The 17,999-nt window shown below is 38.0% G+C and overlaps 1 protein-coding gene across 2 annotated transcripts; it reads right to left on the bottom strand.

Annotated features, from left to right (window-relative positions):
* Positions 1 to 1,429: 1,429 nt before the first annotated feature.
* On the bottom strand, positions 1,430 to 16,486 carry LOC143847161 (PTI1-like tyrosine-protein kinase 3). Of its 2 annotated transcripts, none has more exons than XM_077355884.1 (8): positions 16,330 to 16,486; positions 11,743 to 11,917; positions 9,720 to 9,973; positions 9,406 to 9,532; positions 8,729 to 9,002; positions 3,168 to 3,300; positions 2,965 to 3,051; positions 1,430 to 1,919 (listed from the first exon to the last, which is right to left on the bottom strand). In XM_077355884.1, the coding sequence occupies exons 2-8, from the start codon at positions 11,834 to 11,836 to the stop codon at positions 1,794 to 1,796; spliced, it is 1,095 nt and encodes a 364-aa protein (XP_077211999.1). In that variant the 5' UTR covers positions 11,837 to 11,917; positions 16,330 to 16,486; the 3' UTR covers positions 1,430 to 1,793. The 2 variants fall into 2 exon arrangements, with proteins under 2 accessions (XP_077211999.1, XP_077211998.1); XM_077355883.1 differs by having other exon boundaries at positions 11,743 to 11,921; positions 16,330 to 16,485.
* Positions 16,487 to 17,999: the final 1,513 nt, after the last annotated feature.

Genomic DNA, 17,999 nt, shown 5'->3' with positions numbered 1-17,999 from the left:
GATTTACCTAGAACTTACCCGTACAATGAAACTATGAAAGAACAATCTTTAACTTAGATCTAATCTTGATAAACGAAAACAATTGTGATCATTGGCATATGTGCTTTGTGATAGGGACCGTTGATTTGATGGGCTATCACAGGACAACCCAATCTGATGTCAAACAAACAAAGATCTCGATCAGTGTATTAAGTCAATAGTCTAAATACAAATTTGGGACTTGCTAGGCAATTTCGCACTAAGCCATTTTGCGGATCACTTTTTCACAAAAGAACAGACACCTCAGACAGAATCTGCTACAAGGTGGGCACCAAATGACTTTATGTGAAATTAGGCATTCATTTAACCATGACTAATCCATGTTATGGTGTTTGGGAGTTAATTAGCAAGGTCAATTGTTCACAAAATGCTGGAAATGATGAGGCAGAGTAGTTGGTTTTTTCTCTTTGAGGTGTGATTTCAATTTCAAATTTAGACATGTTGTTATACATGAGAAACTGACACATAATTCATCAGATTCTCATTTAATTCAAAAAATGTGAGAACTTCAGTTTAAAATTGGGCATAAAATTTTAGGATTTTTTCAATTGAAAAGGAGAATGGAACAAGCAATATTTGCCTCTTCTTCTTCTTTTATTTTTCTGAGGTTGTTTGAATGCAAAATAATATATTTTGCTCATTTTCAATGACATAAGGGTATTTTTTTTGGTCATTTTCAATGAAATTGAGTATTTCGACTATCTTCATGAAATAAGAGCATTTTAATCATTTGCTATGAGATAAGAACACTTTCGTAATTTTATGATATATGAGTATTTTTGTCTATTTCTTTGTGAAATATGAGTTTTTTCAATGATTTTTCCCTTTTTTCTTATTATTTATTTATTTCATTTTTTCTCAAATTTTCTATGGATACACAAACTTTGCATAAATGTATGTTGGTCATTTTGTATGAGGTCAGGGTATTTTGGTCAATTTTCCGTGAGACGAGGGTAATTTGATCATTTTTTATGAAATAGGAGTCTTTTTATGAAATTAGATTAAAATGTGTGTTTTACATTTATTTTAAAAAATTACTTTTTTAAGTGAAATTTAATCTCATCTAGAAATTCAGTTACCCTCATTTTCTAGATAGATTGTTTTTCAACAAATGCTGAATAAGCAGTTCTTGAAAAGAATTTGCCCCCAAAAAATAGTCCAACAATCAGACAGGCCCTTTCTGTTTTTAATAATAATATAACAAAGCCAGAACAACAGACCACGGCAGTGTTTATTACTCCCCTATATTATTACTCTTTCAAATCTAAAGCTCTTTAATTTATCAGATTTTGGGTAGTTTGAATCTTTCTATTTTGTTTTCTCAATCAGCAAAGCCACCCAAATGCTTCTCAAGACTTCTGCCCAGAATTTCTATATTTTTACAAACAAATTTAGAACGATGAGTTTATGAATTCAAGAGTGAAAAAGTTGTATTAATGTTCTTCGTTATCCTCAAAACACAAATAGAAATGACTAAACAAATTTACATACCTGAAATTTCTGTGTCCATTGCAGCCTGAAGGCATACCAATTATGATTTACGCCTTAAGCGAACACGAATGAAAAGCCAAGAAATGTGAACAAATACATCAAAGAGACCTGTGAAGCACGGAGCAAAGCCAAATCCCATGTGTCGAATATCAAGAAAGATGAAATGTAAATCAACAGGCTACTCTGCCAGAAAAGCAAACCAAAACCAAGCCGCGATGAGAGTCTCAGCATAAACGGATAAAACACAGTGCTAATTTCATGTCTTAAATCTCAGGAGCAGGTGCGGGAGGCTTCTGCACTGTAAGAGGCTGGAGTGCCTTGACGACTATGCTCATATTCGGCCGAAACTCAGACTCATATTGTACACACAATGCTGCCACCGCAGCTAGCTGTAGAAATAAAGGTACAAATGTTAGATTGCACCGTGTAATGATCAGATAAAACTTCAATAAACTTCTAAGTTGTTTGGAGGGCATATTTGGATACCACCAAAACTGTGCCTTACTTGCACATAAGGTTGTTTTAAGTTAAATTTTCCTTGCAAATGGAACATTGAAGTCATTATAACCTTTATTTGCAAATAATTTGGGAGCGTATCAAAAGTGGCCTAAGTTAACTGGTTAAACTTGTTAAATAGTTGAAGTGGCTGAGCTTTTCAAGCCCTTCAACAAGTACAATCTCTGGTAATAAACCTTGCCATGAAAGAAAATTGTTTATCTAGAAAGACTGCAAAATGTAGTAATCAGTAATCAGTACATAGAGTTACTATACTATGGCCAATATCTAAAATATATGAGGGAAGTTGTATCCACACCCCCTTGCTTGGATAATGGCGCTCTCCTCACTTTATTAAGACACTTTTCTGGTTGAAAGTGGATAGATTTTTGTGAAGAGATATATACTAGGGAGCAAATATAGGATGCAACCATAGGACAGCCATTGTATTTTTGGCCACATGTCCTCGTTGCTTTAATGAGAAGCCGCGTAACAGTTCGCTCGGCTAGTTGGCTGTAACTTGCTACACATTAAAGCAACTAGGACACATGATTGAGATGCATTGCCTGTCGGGAGGGTGTCTGAATTTCGCAACCCTTTATCATTTTTCTATTTTTAATTGTAAAACCTTTTAACAACTAATTAGAACAGTGTAAAATAATGATTGCCATAATTAAAACAAGGGAGTGCGAAGATCATTTCCCTAATCTGAACCCATGATTTTATTTTAGAACCCTCCAAGGTTCTCATTATTCCTTTCTTACAAAGATGATCGTTTAGACCTTCAAACCAATCACCATCTGGATTAGCAAACCATGGGAAAAATCTTACAGTATGGGCTGTTTGAACCATTCCTATAACAAAGGGTTACAAAAAAGGGGGTCCATAGCATGTTAACCCACACATACAATCCTTGAAGAGGGAGTGGAAAATCCAAACCTTGGCAACTCCTTTGGGCGGACACTCTCCCTTTAACTTTGGATCTACGCATTGTTTAACCTTATCCTCACTCAGTCGTGGGGTTGCCTAGACAAGAAAATACACAAAATTAAACCAACATTTGCTATCAATAATCATTTATGCCCCCCTCTTAAAAAATAAGATAATTAATATAGAGAAATATTTATGAGGTTGAAGCTCACCCAAGTAACAAGACTCTGTTGACCTCGAGGCATTGTATGATCCACGGGTTTCCTACCAGTCAGAAGCTCCAGAAGAACGACACCGAAGCTATACACATCACTTTTCTGTGTCAACTGACCAGTCATAGCATACCTGCATTTGGGTTTTACAAGTCAGATATTCATTACAATCAGAAATATTTCATATTTTTTCGGTACACATACAACTACGGGCATGCTGCTGAAACAAAGGAAACACGAAACAAACTGATGAAAGACTCTAGAATCTGCATATTTAATTTTAGTGATTAGACTGGGAGATATGTAACAATTTACAGGTTTTCCATTTCAAAACCAAAAAATATTGCATTTACAGAGCATTCAAGAGATTTTGAGTCCCACAAAGTAGAAAAATTACCAAATATAAGAAGAGAAAGTACACCTTGAAGGCACTACCCAGAAGACCATACATCAAGAAACAATGGGAATCCAAATATGGGTACCTCATGGAAAGGTGTTCAATGATTCTTACAAAATGTTACTCCAGGAAGCTCAAGACACAGCAGCCATGTGAACATTTGGCCCTACAAATTATCTATGGTCTACATCGTCCACCAAGCACCTCACAGTCTGAGAGACCATGGAAACCTAAAATCCCAAATCTCAATCCAGATAACACTTTAAATTGATTAATATCCACTTCATTGAGACTTCAAGAGGGCTTCCAACCATTCTAATGTGGCATTGTGTCCACTACAGCTTGTATGATAAAGTGTGGCACTTGCAACCTGTACTTTGGCCGTGCCCTAACACTCATCTATCGTATAAGATAGTTGATTGACCCTATACAAAGTTACACACTCGTATTTAAGTCGCATCACAGCTGCGCGCAATTCATAAGTGCATCACAAATAACTTCGGTGCATATCTTCTAAACACCCAAATCTGCTCGACCATGTCTGTATTGCTGACAGCCTACAAACACACGTCGGTCGGGACACCTAAATCATAAATCGACAGAATCACAAGTTTTTTTTAATGGCTTGACAGAATCACAAGTTACAATCCAAAGAAACTTACAGAACCCAATGGCATGCCGCATCAAACAGCAATGAGATTCATAGAATCATATAGATGGTAGGCCCAATTGGGGCTAATATGAGACTAAACATTTGTGAAGAATACTGTTTCAATTTACAGTGCATATAACAATCAAAACATATATAATGCCAATATGCCAATATGCAACAAATAAAGTCCCAATATGCCAACCAACCACTGCAGTCTTATAGCAAAGAAGTACAGATTAAAAAAAACAGGTCGGACAAGTCAAGATCAATACTGACGCATCCCTTCCTACTAAAGATGCTTACTTAGGTGGATGCCTTCGCATTCATGATGCCACCTCTTATACGACATACGTGTTAAACCCACCCTCTTCTGGTGTTCCAAATCATAAATAAAGAAATTAAATATCTATGAAGTTCTTCAATCTTCTTTGATCATATCAGTACACCGTTGAAGAAGTTTCATTCTTGGGGGACAGCGAGAACGAAATCACACCACTAATCTCCTTTGAAAAATAGATTTTCCATCGAAGTCTGTTCATAGATCCTTGTGATTTCCCGGGTGATCTTTTTAAAAGTTGCCCAGGAAGGTTGAATGAAAAAGAAGAAATAATAATGTAATGCAAAACTTTTTCTCATTCTACACAAGGGGGTCCCGGCAAACAATAGCCCCCGTGATATTTTAAAAGTTACAGAGGAAGGTTGCATGAAAAAAGAGGAAATAATAATGTCATGCAAAACTTTTTCTCATTATAAACCAGTGGGGTCCCACAAAACAATAGAAACACTCACCCCCCCCCCCACCACCACACACGCACACACCCAAAAAAATCTGAACAGTCAACATGGGAAATATATATATATATATATATATATATATATATATATATATATATATATATGAGGAAAAGGAGTGTGCGGTCGACCGCATATAAGGTTATATGCGGTCGAGGGCCCAAACACATGGATCCCACATTTTTGTGGTGATCAAAACCATTCATTTACAAGGCCCCATCATAGATAGGGTGTGTACAAAAAATCAGCTCCATTGGATCATCCTAACCCTTCCAAAAGTGGAGGGCAAAAATGGGCAGATTTGTGGCAAACGGTGTCTGTCCATTTTGCCCTCCACTTTTGGATGGGCTAGGATGATCCTATGGAGCTGATTTTTTGTGCACACCCTATCTATGTAAGGGCCTTGCAAATAAATGCTTTGGATCATCCTAACAATGTGGGCCCACATGAGTTTTGGGCCCTCGACCGCACCTAAGCTTGGTGCGGTCGAGCGCACAATCTTATCTCTCTCTCTCTCTCTCTCTCTCTCTCTCTCTCTCTCTCTCTCTCTCTCTCTCTCTCTCTCTATATATATATATATATATATATATATATATATATATATATATTCTAAAATCATTTACGTGGCAAGGGACAAACCAAATTCAATCAACTCCAAGGAGTTTCATCTACTCACCTTGATCGAACTATGTTTATTCCGGACAAGCTTTTCTTGGACCTCCATCAAGAATCCATGGAACAAGGAAACTGGACGTCATCGGTTAATTGTGGGATATTGTTCCTTGTATGGTGGAACAACAGTGACAGAATATCTGTAACGAAAAACCCCAGAAAGCCTATGGGAATGTTTTTGGATTGTTTCAGCATACAGCTCTATAATAAAACTAAAAAGTCTTTGAAACAATGGTGAAAATTAAGAGAGGAAAAAATGATGAAAGATAAAGAATCTACCCAGATTCCAAATGAGGTGAGGGGTTTTTTATATGAGAAAAAAATATAATGGCAGCTAGCATGTCGTGTAGTTTCTACATACCTAGGAAAAGAAAAAAGAAAGAAAAAGAAAGTGTACTTTGCTAATAAAGTAGGTAGGAGGGGAAAAGCTTTAGTTTCCAATCAATAGAGGCCGCTGACATTATGCAGTTTGAAGAGACAACAGCATTTATGAATATGCCGGATGTTTTTCACTCAGCTCAAATCCAGTGTGGTCCTCCTGTTGTTGGAGAAGCAAGCACAAGCAACATCGGATTCATATGTTTATGTTGCATCCAAGGTAGTTTTGGCATCAGCCAAAAGCGAAATTTCAGTGTAAATCTTATAATTTCGGCAGAAATTTTTAAATTTCGGTTTCGGTTTTAAATTTCAGTCCCAGCCGAAATCCAAAAATTTTGGTCGAAATTTAAGTATTTCGGCCGAAATTCAAAACCATGGTTGCATCAAGACCCACCCATGGAAGGATCATGCAAACTAAACTCCCAGAAAGAAATAAAATGGCCCCCGTGTTTCATATGAACACCTGCCAATGATGTTGCAAAAACTGCTACAGCACCCTAGTACACGGAGACTAGAAAATTTTTTTTTTTTTGAATGGTCAAGAGATTCATTAAAATAAAAGACCGAGATGGTCAGAGTACAAAATCAGAAAGCGAAATACAAGAACAATGCAACCTAGTACACAGAGGTCAACATAGAGTAGGGTGGTGAAAACCCGAAGCTGACGTCTGGACTATATTTGACACCATGTGAGTCCTGAATATCCTTGCATGATGAAAATATGGCAACAATCAATTATGAAAAAGCCTAGGGTTATTCAGCTGAATATCAGATGGATAAAGGCGCACTTCTAGTAAGTTGATAGGATTCAGGGAACGTAAAGACAATTTGACTGCATCTTAAATAATGAAATATATTCATAATATAACATCTACCACCAACAATATCACATTGGAAAAACTCAACTTGTCCTATGGATCTATCGAGCGATTTTCAAATGGTTCACATGACATCACATACCAGCGTGTAACACCATCAGAAGGCTCTAATTGCCCTTCTGTCGTCGATTAAGGATGCATATGAGAGACCTTTCGGAATGATAAGTTTGGCCTAGTTACAACAAATCCGGCAACTCAATATCATTCCTTAACCTCAAGCATACACTCACGGAGGATTACAGAAGGTGAAGTGCTAATCATCACCATTACAACATTGCTTTATATGAGCTTTTCAAAGGGTCACATGCCCACTGTGAGCTCGTTTCTTCCCAAGACAAGGAAATTCTGAAGGTACAATTTAAGAGTGCCAGTAGTTTACTTTATAGGAATAAATAAATAAAGCTGAAACTAATCATATCAAAAAGAATAATGACCTCTGCTATCATCACATTTTTGTGAATCAAAGGGTTCACGAACACTCCACCAAATAGTACCAAAGGAATCACACCGAACCATCCTGGCCTACTTTCTCCCTTCATGGACAACAACAAAGAAACTTAATATAGACAAAGACGATGACAGCAAGAGGGACTGGCCATTAATAGTCACACTCCATTACATCCACTTTTTAGCATATCAAGTATGATTTCTCAAAAATCCATGCCAACCAAATAATACAATAAAAGAAAGCTGATAAAGCAACGATACAGCTCAGAAAATCATTTTGTCAGAGTATATCAAACCAACTACTAGCAACTCTTATCAGATTAGCAACGTTCAATGAAAAGATCAAAGATCAAACCTATCAAGAACCCATGAACATGACTACTGCTCATCAAATTTGAGCTTACTAGGTGATACAAATCTAGCCTGGTCTTCCTCTTCATGGATGTCGCTCAGCATAGACAAAGCCAATCATAGTAAGAAGTACAGGGGCCATCAATGATATATTTTCTTTTTTGAAGAGGAGCCATCAATGATATATCTCGATATGATTTTTCAAAATCCAAGTCTACCACGTAATACAAGAAAATAAAGTTAATAAATCAAGAATATAGCTAAGAGAGACCATTTACGCACAGTATATCCCACCAACACACCACTAGCAGACTAGCAATCTCCAACGAAAATATAAAATCAGAATATCAGATCGGACACAAGAATACAATTTTAAATTTCTTTGATTGCAACAGCAGCATCACATGCCTTTTTACCCTCAGTTCTATGGCCTTTACCCAGTAACATAATATGAATTCAACATCCAATTTATTGCATTAATTTTCTACCCTTTTATATCTCCATGTTTGCCTTGGCAAAAAATAGCTCGAACATGCATATATAAATATAAAGAGATATAAGAATGATAAGAGTCAAAAAACTCATAAATGAAAATATAAAGTTATGTGCAGTACCATACATCATCTAGCTTAAGTTGAGAAAAACTAAAACATGAGGATGACAAATCAATCAATAAAGTGAATTCCGTCTCCTGAAAACAGAAAAATAGCAGCAACATATCGATGTCAAACTTTGCAGCAAAACCTTATAAATTACTATTTACATTATCAGTTTATGGCCAACTTAATTTTGCAAACTTGAGTAATACAAGTTATGGTGAACAGGCAGTTCCCAAAAAACATTTCACAGATTTGGAATGCATTAGTAACCATAGACAGGTCACTTATCGACACAATGAGTTGCAAGATATAACTATGAAAAAAATTAATTATCTTTGTCAAATAATTATAGCAAAATATAACCATGATTATTATCCAAGTTTCTGCTGAATTACTCTGGTGCATGATAACCGAAGGTTCCCAACACCCGAGTAGAATGAAGACGAGCAGCCATGTCAGGAGCCTGATTTGAAAGGTTAAAATCGGCAATTTTGGCTTTAAAGTCTTCAAACAAGAGAATGTTGCTTGATCTAATATCCCTATGTATAGTGGAAGGTTCAACTTTCTCGTGTAGATACTCCAGCCCCTTTGCCGCATCCACTGCTATCCTCACTCTCTGCATCCAGTCAAGAGTGGGACCGGGTTGGGCACCTTGGACTCCTTTTCTGCCTGGAATTGCAGAGAGAAGTCTAAATCAGTGCTGTTAAATTATAAAATATTAAATAACGCCATCTCTAACAGCTTAAGCTTTTGGAGTAAATGGTCGTTTCAAATGAATAAATGGTCGTTTCACATGGTATCAGAGCAATTGCTCTGGGTTCAAAACTCCTTGGCATTAGAAATCCACATGTAATGGCCAACCCAAAAGAGGGGCCACATGTGCCACATGTAGGCCAACCCTAAAAAGTGGGCCACACGTGAGGGGGAGTGTTAAAGTATAAAAGATTAAATAAAGCCATCTCTAACAGCTTAAGCTTTTGGAGTAAATGGTCGTTTCACGTGTACCATCTCATAAAAATCAATAATGATGAACATGCAGTACCGTGTAGTCAATTCACAATTCACACCATACCATGCAAAATGTCATGTAAAGAGCCCATCGTTGCAAACTCATATGCTAATACACGGAGATTTCCTTCGACACAGTAACCAAGCAACTCCACAAAATTGTCATGCTTCATTCTTGAAACCACTGAAAGCTGAAGTCACGAAGATGAATACGGTAAGATTTGAAAAGAGAAAAGCTAAACAGAAAGAGAGCGCAAATATCCGCAAACCAAATTGTCTTTCTTGTCCAAATATCATTTGTTAGCAATGACAGAGATTGACAACTAAAAAAAGAGAGTGATTGACAACTAAGATTACAGAACAAAAATTTGCCCGAACCTGGCTCAAAAAGTCAACGCCGGACTCAGCCTCGGATGAAACATCAAGCTTTTTAATTGCCACAGCTTTTCCATTGTTTAAGGTCGCATAATATACTCTTCCATAGGATCCCTCCCCAATCAAAGACTTCGACCCAAAATTGTCGGTCTTTTCTTTTAGTTCATCTAGAGATAATGCAGGAACTTCGATGGGAGGGGGTGCTTTTTGTGGCTCACTCTTGGCTAGAGCAGACAGCTTTGAGCCTCTTTGGTTCCCTGAAATGTAACCATAAAGCAAATTTTGACACAACAATATTGGAAACAACCCACAAATGCATACTTTACTGAACAAAACTGAATAACATCTTTTCAGTATCAAACTCGTTTAGATATTGTAGTATTTGAGTCGGTAAATGCCCAAAAATCAGAAAAGGATATGAGGAAGCCAAATCATGTGTATATAACCACACTCAAAATAGACTTGTCTCAAAAAAATGAGCCTGATTCCTTCCTAAGGTTCCTATGAGACTTATGGTAAGCATTATAAGGTCATGTGATCTCACAAGCAAACCTTTGTTAAAGATGATGGTATATGATAAGAGCCAAGTCTCCAAAAGGGCATAAAGGAGAACAAACGATGCAATAAACTGTCATTTATGGCTCCCACGTAAATAAGGAGTCCAATTGAATAATCTGCGGCTGGATTCGTTGCGTCGGCTACTAGTATGGGATGCATATCTCTAAAATGAATGAAAGGAGTATGAAGCCACTTAAATGACCCAATTTTGAGACGGTTGCACTATAAAAGCAGTCTTTTTCCCAGAACCTTATCACCTAGAAAAATAAAATGTATTCTACAGTTTGAAAGTTGAGTGCAGAAGTAAAATCATTTCACCTGATAGACACCACAAACAAAATAATAAAAGGAAATAAACCTCCAAATCAAAACTCCCTCTCTGCCTAAAGGTGCATGCACCACTGCAACTAACATGTCCGTTTGACAAGTCAAGTTTTTCAAGAGAGGCAAGGTTTGAAATAATGCTATACATAAAAAAACTTACCTTCAATACTCCAGGTAGTTTCTTCTATTCTTCTTCATAAATACACAACCCAAAATAAATCACTGAACCAAACCAAGGCCCACAAAACAAACATATGCTGCTTCCAATCATCTCTTTTTAGGAGAATGGTAATAGCACCAAATAGCGAAAAAGAGCAAAAGGAACACCAAGACCAAGGTCTCAAAAGTGAAATAGGTACACCACAAAGCTAATCACAGAGAGATGCTGATCGGCTTGCTCACTTGGGGGTTAAAAGAGATGAGATTTTAACTTTTGATTTTTTTAATGGTAAAAAGACAATAAAGGAAACTTCTGGTTCCATTATTCTGGAAATACCAATATTCAACTCTTTCATTCTTACGAGAGAGACCATTTTAAAAAGGTTAAAGGAAGAACGAAAAAAATATTTGAGAAGAAAAGCTTTGGCGACTTTTTTTCTGCATTTATAAACAGACATTTTAAATTGACCCAGAATTTGTGATTTTTTTCTAATGGTGACCCAGAATTTGTGATAATTTTTCTAATCATGTTTAGAGGCAAACATAGCCATTCTATAATCTATAACACCCTTCACTGCCGACTCCCTGTGCTCCTATTTCCATTTGCCGATACCACTCATATCAGGAAGCACTTTGTCTCAATTTAGTATCATCAACTACAGATATAACTACCACATTCAAAATAGAAAATGGAAGAAATCCAGTGCCGAACAAAGTAAACAAGTATCCATGATAGGTAATTACACTAATTTAGTTCCCACATCACAAATTCTTCATAAAATCAATGAATTCTATAAACTGCAGGCGTCAAGACCCATAACAAATAACTTTTCTTAAAGGTCTTGACTACTTTTAAAATGTATACCATTCAACATACACTCCTTCAAACACTTTAAGATATAGTGAGTGAGTGAGCAGCCCCAGGCGTTTTTCATGGACCAGTTTGGGCTTGCATGTGTGTGAATAAAAAAGATAAATAACCAACCATCGGCAATATCCTTCTGGCTTTTCAGGAGTTCATGGTCATTTGACTGGTAAGAGTCTTCCGTGTGACAAGTACAACAGAGCCACCGCCTCATCCTTTCCTTCTTGTTTATAGCTCTTGTTTTGGTACACGGGTTCCCCAGACATGCAAAGAAACGAGGGGAAGTTTCATGTGCCTGTCTAAACACAACCAAATAAGTCATATAACTTATAAAAGCAACATCAAATATTTATTTCTGCGTACAAATTTATGCACTGGAGTCAAGCCTTCAATTGAAAAGAGGGAGATCTATTTAACGAAATGGTGGAGAAAAATCAAAACCATACACCTCAAGATGCTCCTCAATTACTAGTACGCATAACATTTGCAGTATAGTTAATTTTGCAGACTCAGACTAGAAAACGAACTTATGATAAACACAATGGGGAATAAATTTATGAAATCTGAACAGATTAAGGAAAAGAAAACTCATTTCACATATCTGATCCTTAATACAATAAGCATGTGATTTGACATGGGCCTATAGAGACACCTAGAATGTATTGGGCATACATGATGGCAGATCACAAAAAGCAAAGCATAGAAAATGAAAATGAAAATCAGATTAAAAGGCAAAAGGAAGATATCTTTATGCCAAGATTGAACCGTAATTACTATGACCAATTATTTTTCTTATAAGTGGTAATTGAAATATGTGACAACTATGGTTTTAAATTTCGACCAAAATCCGAAATTTCGGATTTCGGTGGAGACCGACACCGAAATCGACCAAAACTGAAACGGTCATTTATTTCGGCCGGAATTTTGGAATTTCGGTTGAAATTTCGGTTTTCCAGAAAATTGACCAAAAAAACTGTTTTTTTTTATATTAATTTAATATTTTACCGAAATTTCGAAATTCCAGGGTCCGAAACCGAAATTTTAAACCTTGGTGACAACACAATTGTGACATTGAGCACCATCTATAACTACTATAATTTGTTCGTCCAGGTCCTCTTTCAAGTCCTTAGTTAGGTTTTAGAGTGGGGGAGGTGAGGGAATGAGATTTTGTGTAGATCTTTAGCTAGGAGAGTGTAGCTTATGCCATGCATTTCCGGACCTAAACCGTTTAGCAACCCATAGAGAGGCAAGAGTCCATGACTAGTTGGTGCGAGGAGCGGAGGGGAATGGGAATGAGTTCTGTAACATTAGGTTTAGAAGTAACCTTAGGATAGTGAGTCGTCCCGTCTGTCTACATTGTTCGGTATATTATACTCCACCTATTGTTCTCCAGCCCCGTAATAGTAGAGTCTGGACACCTGATCCTGACAGAGCCTTCTCTGTTAAATCTTTATTTTTCAAGTTGAGCGCGTTAAACTTTCCAAATAGGGAAGTTCCAAGTCATACAAGAGTTTGGAAGATGAAGGCTCCACTGAGAGTTGCAGCATTTGTTTGGATTCTAGCAAGTAAGAAAACAAACACTCGTGATCGCCTTAAAAGGAGAATGCCTCCGGCAAGCTGGTGTATCTTTTACAAATCAGATGAGGAATTGCTAAATCACTTGATAGTATATCGTCCTTTTGTTTTTGTGTACCTGATCAGGCTATTATTAAAAGCTTTGGTCTGACATGGGTGATGCCAAGATCGATCAAGAGCCAATTGAAAAGTTAGAGTGGCGGACCCTTGGGCGAAAAAGGGCAAGCGCTGTGGCGGCCAAACCCTTTGGCACTAGTATGGCACATCCGGAAAGAAAGAAACAATTGAATATTCAAAGAGAAGGTAAAAAACTGGGGTAAAATCATTTCAGACATCGAGATAGGTGTCCTCTTGTGGAGAAAAAATGACAAGTACGTACCAAGTTATATAGAAGGAGAGGTTCTCAGGGAGTGGAAATTAGTCGTGCTGGATGTGAAAATGAAGCAAACTATAACACAAAAATGGTCCCCACCACTAATTGGTTGGCTGAAATTTAATTTCAATGAGAGCTCCTTAGGAAACCAGAGTCGAGGAGGTATAATTCGCGACACATTTAGTTGAAGTAAACGATTGATCTCTATCCTATCAAGTAAGGGGACTAAGAGGGCCACATGAATCGATCTTCTTTACTCAATCTAGATTTCCCTTGCATTGGTTCAGGTTCAGGTGGAGACCTCTCCGTAGCGAAGGATTTTCTCTTTAAGATGGTGGCCCCTGGCGCAACAAACTGAAATCTTGGAGCACTCTCGCCTCTACGGTGTTTATACAACAACTCCAAGGAAGTATGCAAAAAAAAAAGATAGAACCAATTTCACAGATGAAAAGTATGCTGGAGCTAGAAGAGAAGCACATTGGAATGAGTCATATTATTTCCCATGGTAATGTAATGTTCCAAGCAAAGAAGGCTGAGAGTAAGCGTAACTCACCCGGAAGCTCGAAAAGCTTTCTCCGCCAGAGAGAGTGGAGAAGGGGAGAAGCGACTCGTCATAGAAGCGAAAACGGAAGTTGAGTTATGTCTTTCTCTGGACCTGCTGGAATTTGCAACACAAACGAGGTATATAAGCCAAAGCACTCCTTTGGGGGTTGAGATGGTCTCTCAAATCGGGACGTGGCCCTCTTGCAGTAGAAGGGGACTCATCTAACGTAATTTTCTGGAACACCAATTAAAGTGTCGGCCCTTGGGAACATAGTTGGGGGTAGTTGATGAGATAAGAGAACCGGTTCGGGAAATTGAAACACAAACACAGCATCAGAGAGAAACTAATAATGAGCAAGCAGATAGGCTACCAAAAGACGGCGTGGAGTCGTGGACAACGAGGAAGTGGAGGTCATCACTACAACCCAAGAGTAAGAGATGAAAAATCCGTGGTACAGAGCAGTTAGGCAGGAGTATTGGCAACGACAAAAATGAGTTGGAACACAGCATCAGAGGGAAACTAATAATGAGCAAGCAGATAGGCTATCAAAAGATGGCGTGGAGTCGTGGACAACGAGGAAGTGGAGGTCATCACTACAACCCAAGAGTAAGAGACGAAAAATCCGTGGTACAGAGCAGTTATGACAAAAATGAGTTGGATTGTAAATCAGTGTGAGTAGGGACAGATTTACAACAATTCATATGGATCTGGTGGCGGTGTTCAAGAAGTACAGAGAGTGAGCATTCGGTAAGGCAGCTGTCACAACCCCTGTAGTTAGTTATCAAGGGGCCCAAGCGACCTGCAGTGAGATCGACCCTTGTCCAGTTGGAGGCTTCTACATTCCAGGATTCTTTCTAAAATTGGTCATGCATCAGAAATTGATGCGGAGCCCATATCTCCGTTTGATGACTAGTTTGGTCTAGAAGAGTTAGAAATCATCAGAAGATGGAGGGTGAGTCCATAACTCCGATTGAGGATTAGTTTGTTCTAGAAGGGTTAGAAGTCATCAGAAGATGTGGGGGGGGGGGGGGGGGGGGGGGGGGGGTCTGAGGACTACTTTCATCTAGAAGAGTTAGAAGTCATTAGAATTTAGAAGATGGAGGGTGAATCCAAGTGAGAATTGCATACTGCAGGGTGGTTTGTAAAATGCCCTTCTGCCAGGGAGGGATCAACAGCTGCAGACAAGAATGTTTTTACAGGGAATTGCTTCACGACGCCTCATCCCCATCGTTGTGACCGGGTTATTGCCTAATTTAATAAAATATTTGTTACTTTCAAGCACAAATCAATGTGATTAAACAAGGGAAACATCAAGGTACATGTGGCACCTATCTTTATCAATATGAGAGAATTATGAGAAAAGGAACTGACAGACATAAGGCCCTGTTTGAATTGCAGGAATTTTTTGGAGAAGTTTGGAAAGGAAAAATATTTCTAAATTTTCTTACTTTATTTACACATGAAAAAAGATAAGTTGAACCAGCTTTATTCAATTTATACATAGAGTGACCTTCAATTTATAATAGTATTCATCTAAATTAACCGTGTCTCTCTAAATTGTGGAAAAAAAAAATTCCCGAGAAAATATTTTCCACCAGAAATGATTTTCTTGCAATCCCAACATATAAGGGAAAAGTCCAATTCTGGAAAAATGTAAAAAAAAAAAAAAAAAAAAAAAAAACATTAAATCTCACCAATAAACCTGGCTGTTGAATATGATCCCCCATCAATCCAAAGAATTTTGGGAAGAAAACGTTTAAGAATAGAATCTCTACCGACAAGCGCGCAGGTATACAAAATAGCAGTATAATTGGTGTTCTTTCAATACAAACGATTAATCATCAATTCCACATCATAATTTAAAATGATCCTTGTAACAAATCATCTCCTACACAAAATTCTCATACATTCTCATATAGAAAACCCTAAATTCATGAAGCTACAGCTAATGAAAAACTATCAGATACGTTTTCAAAAGAAAATGAATTCAATTTGAAATCACCGAAAGCATATAACACACAAAATAAAAAGGGGAAAAAAAAGGGATCATTTGTAACCCTAATTTGCGAAAAGGGACAGATCCGTAATGAAGACGATTTCGAAATGATTCCACAATTCAACGAGATAATTCGAATCCTAGAAAAGAGAATCCTATGAGAGACAACAATAAATAACGATCGGAAATGTAAAAGTGATCAAAATTACTGGAGCGTACCTGGTTTCTTGAGAGTACAAAAATAAATAAAGGATCTTTTTTTCTGTTCTGTTCTAGGGTTTCGTTTTTTCTAGAGTTTTCGGGATGAGAGAGAGAGAGAGAGAGAGAGAGAGAGTGTTTGAAGGAGGAGAAAAGTGGGGGGTGGAAATATCAAAATTAGAATAGTTGTAAAGCGACAGTCGGTGATTTTGCCAGCGCAGAGCTTTGCAAGGAAGATTTTGTACCCGGTTTTTCAGGAATGCGAAGTTTAGGAATATCGACTGGGGTGATGATAAATTCGCACCCACTGTAGAATAATTCGCACTACTTGTAAGGTGATTTGGCGTCAAAAAAACGTTACTAAGTCTGCTACAATTAACGTTATAAGTGGTGCGAATTATCTAACAATGGGTGCGAATTTATCACGACCACTATCGAATGGTAGAGTTTTGGTCCGAAGGTTTATTTATTAAGGTGGTTCTCACTTCTCACGGCCATTTACTCTGGCCCGGGTTGGGTCCGGTGGTTGAGACCAAACCCTAGACCAATACGAGGACCCAAAACCTCAACCCTAACTCGATCCAGTCTGAGCATCGAGCCAACCGAACCCCCCTTTAAATATCTCAACCTTGACCCATTCGTCTAACCTGATTTTCCAAATCGGGCCGGATTGAGTCGGGTTGGGTTGAGTTGGCCCGGGGCAAAAATAAATTAAAAAAATCATAATCCTAAAGTTTTGAAATCACTATAAAATTACATTAAAATTAGGGGGACGATGTCAGCCAGGTTGGGTTGCCCAAGGCTTCTTCAATCCTAACCCAACTCAACCCGAGCCTCGGGCCAAGGATGGTCAATCCCATAGTTACTAGGGTGGGAAACAAATCCATTAAATCGCCTTAGCTTCATTTGCTTAACTTGATTTTTCAAATTAGGTCATGTTGGGTTGGGCTGGTTTGAATTAAATTTGGTTTGGCCGGAGACAAAAAATGGAAACAAATTTCAAAAACAAAAAAAACCCTAAGATTTTAAAATTATAAAAAAATACAATATGATTAGGGGATAAGATTATGGGGGGACTAGGTAAGGCTCAACCGGTCGTGTTGCCCAAGGCTTCAACCCCAACCTAAACCGGAAATAAATAGGATTGGAGTTTCCAATCCCAACCCAGCCTGATGAACCCAACCTAAACAGTAATTGATCGTGTTGAATCTACTCGGCTAGGGTTGAGCCCGACCGGAGTTGCACCGCTGCATTATTTAGGGGTGCAACTTGGGTTGAGTTCAACCCGAATTTAATGGTTGGAAAAGGCCAACACGATTTAATTTCTGGTTGGGTTAGGGTTGAGGCTTTAGGCAACCTGATCTAACCAGAACCCTACCTCCGTCCTCTAATTTTACCATAATTTCCTAGGGTTATGTTTTTTTTTTTTTTTCATATTTTTCTGTTTGACCCTTGGTTAACCTGAACCTAACCCGATTCAACCTGATCCTATTTTGGAAAAACAGGCTAGACAGGTTGGGTTAGGGTTGAAATATTTAGAGGTGGGTTTAGTTAGGGCTGACCATCCCATGGATTAGGATTGAGGGAATGCCATCTCGACTCGGGCTTAGGATTGGCCCAACTCAACCCGAGTTGCACTCCTACTCATTATTGGCATAATATCATGGATTGAGGTTCTTTTTTAGGGTCTA

This window comes from Tasmannia lanceolata, unplaced genomic scaffold (assembly GCF_043159265.1).
Source record: "Tasmannia lanceolata isolate RefF3 unplaced genomic scaffold, GAP_Taslan_0.1 ptg000015l, whole genome shotgun sequence".
Classification (NCBI taxonomy): domain Eukaryota; kingdom Viridiplantae; phylum Streptophyta; class Magnoliopsida; order Canellales; family Winteraceae; genus Tasmannia; species Tasmannia lanceolata.
The sequence above is the reverse complement of the archived record's forward strand: the minus strand, read 5'-3'. Positions and strand labels throughout refer to the sequence as shown.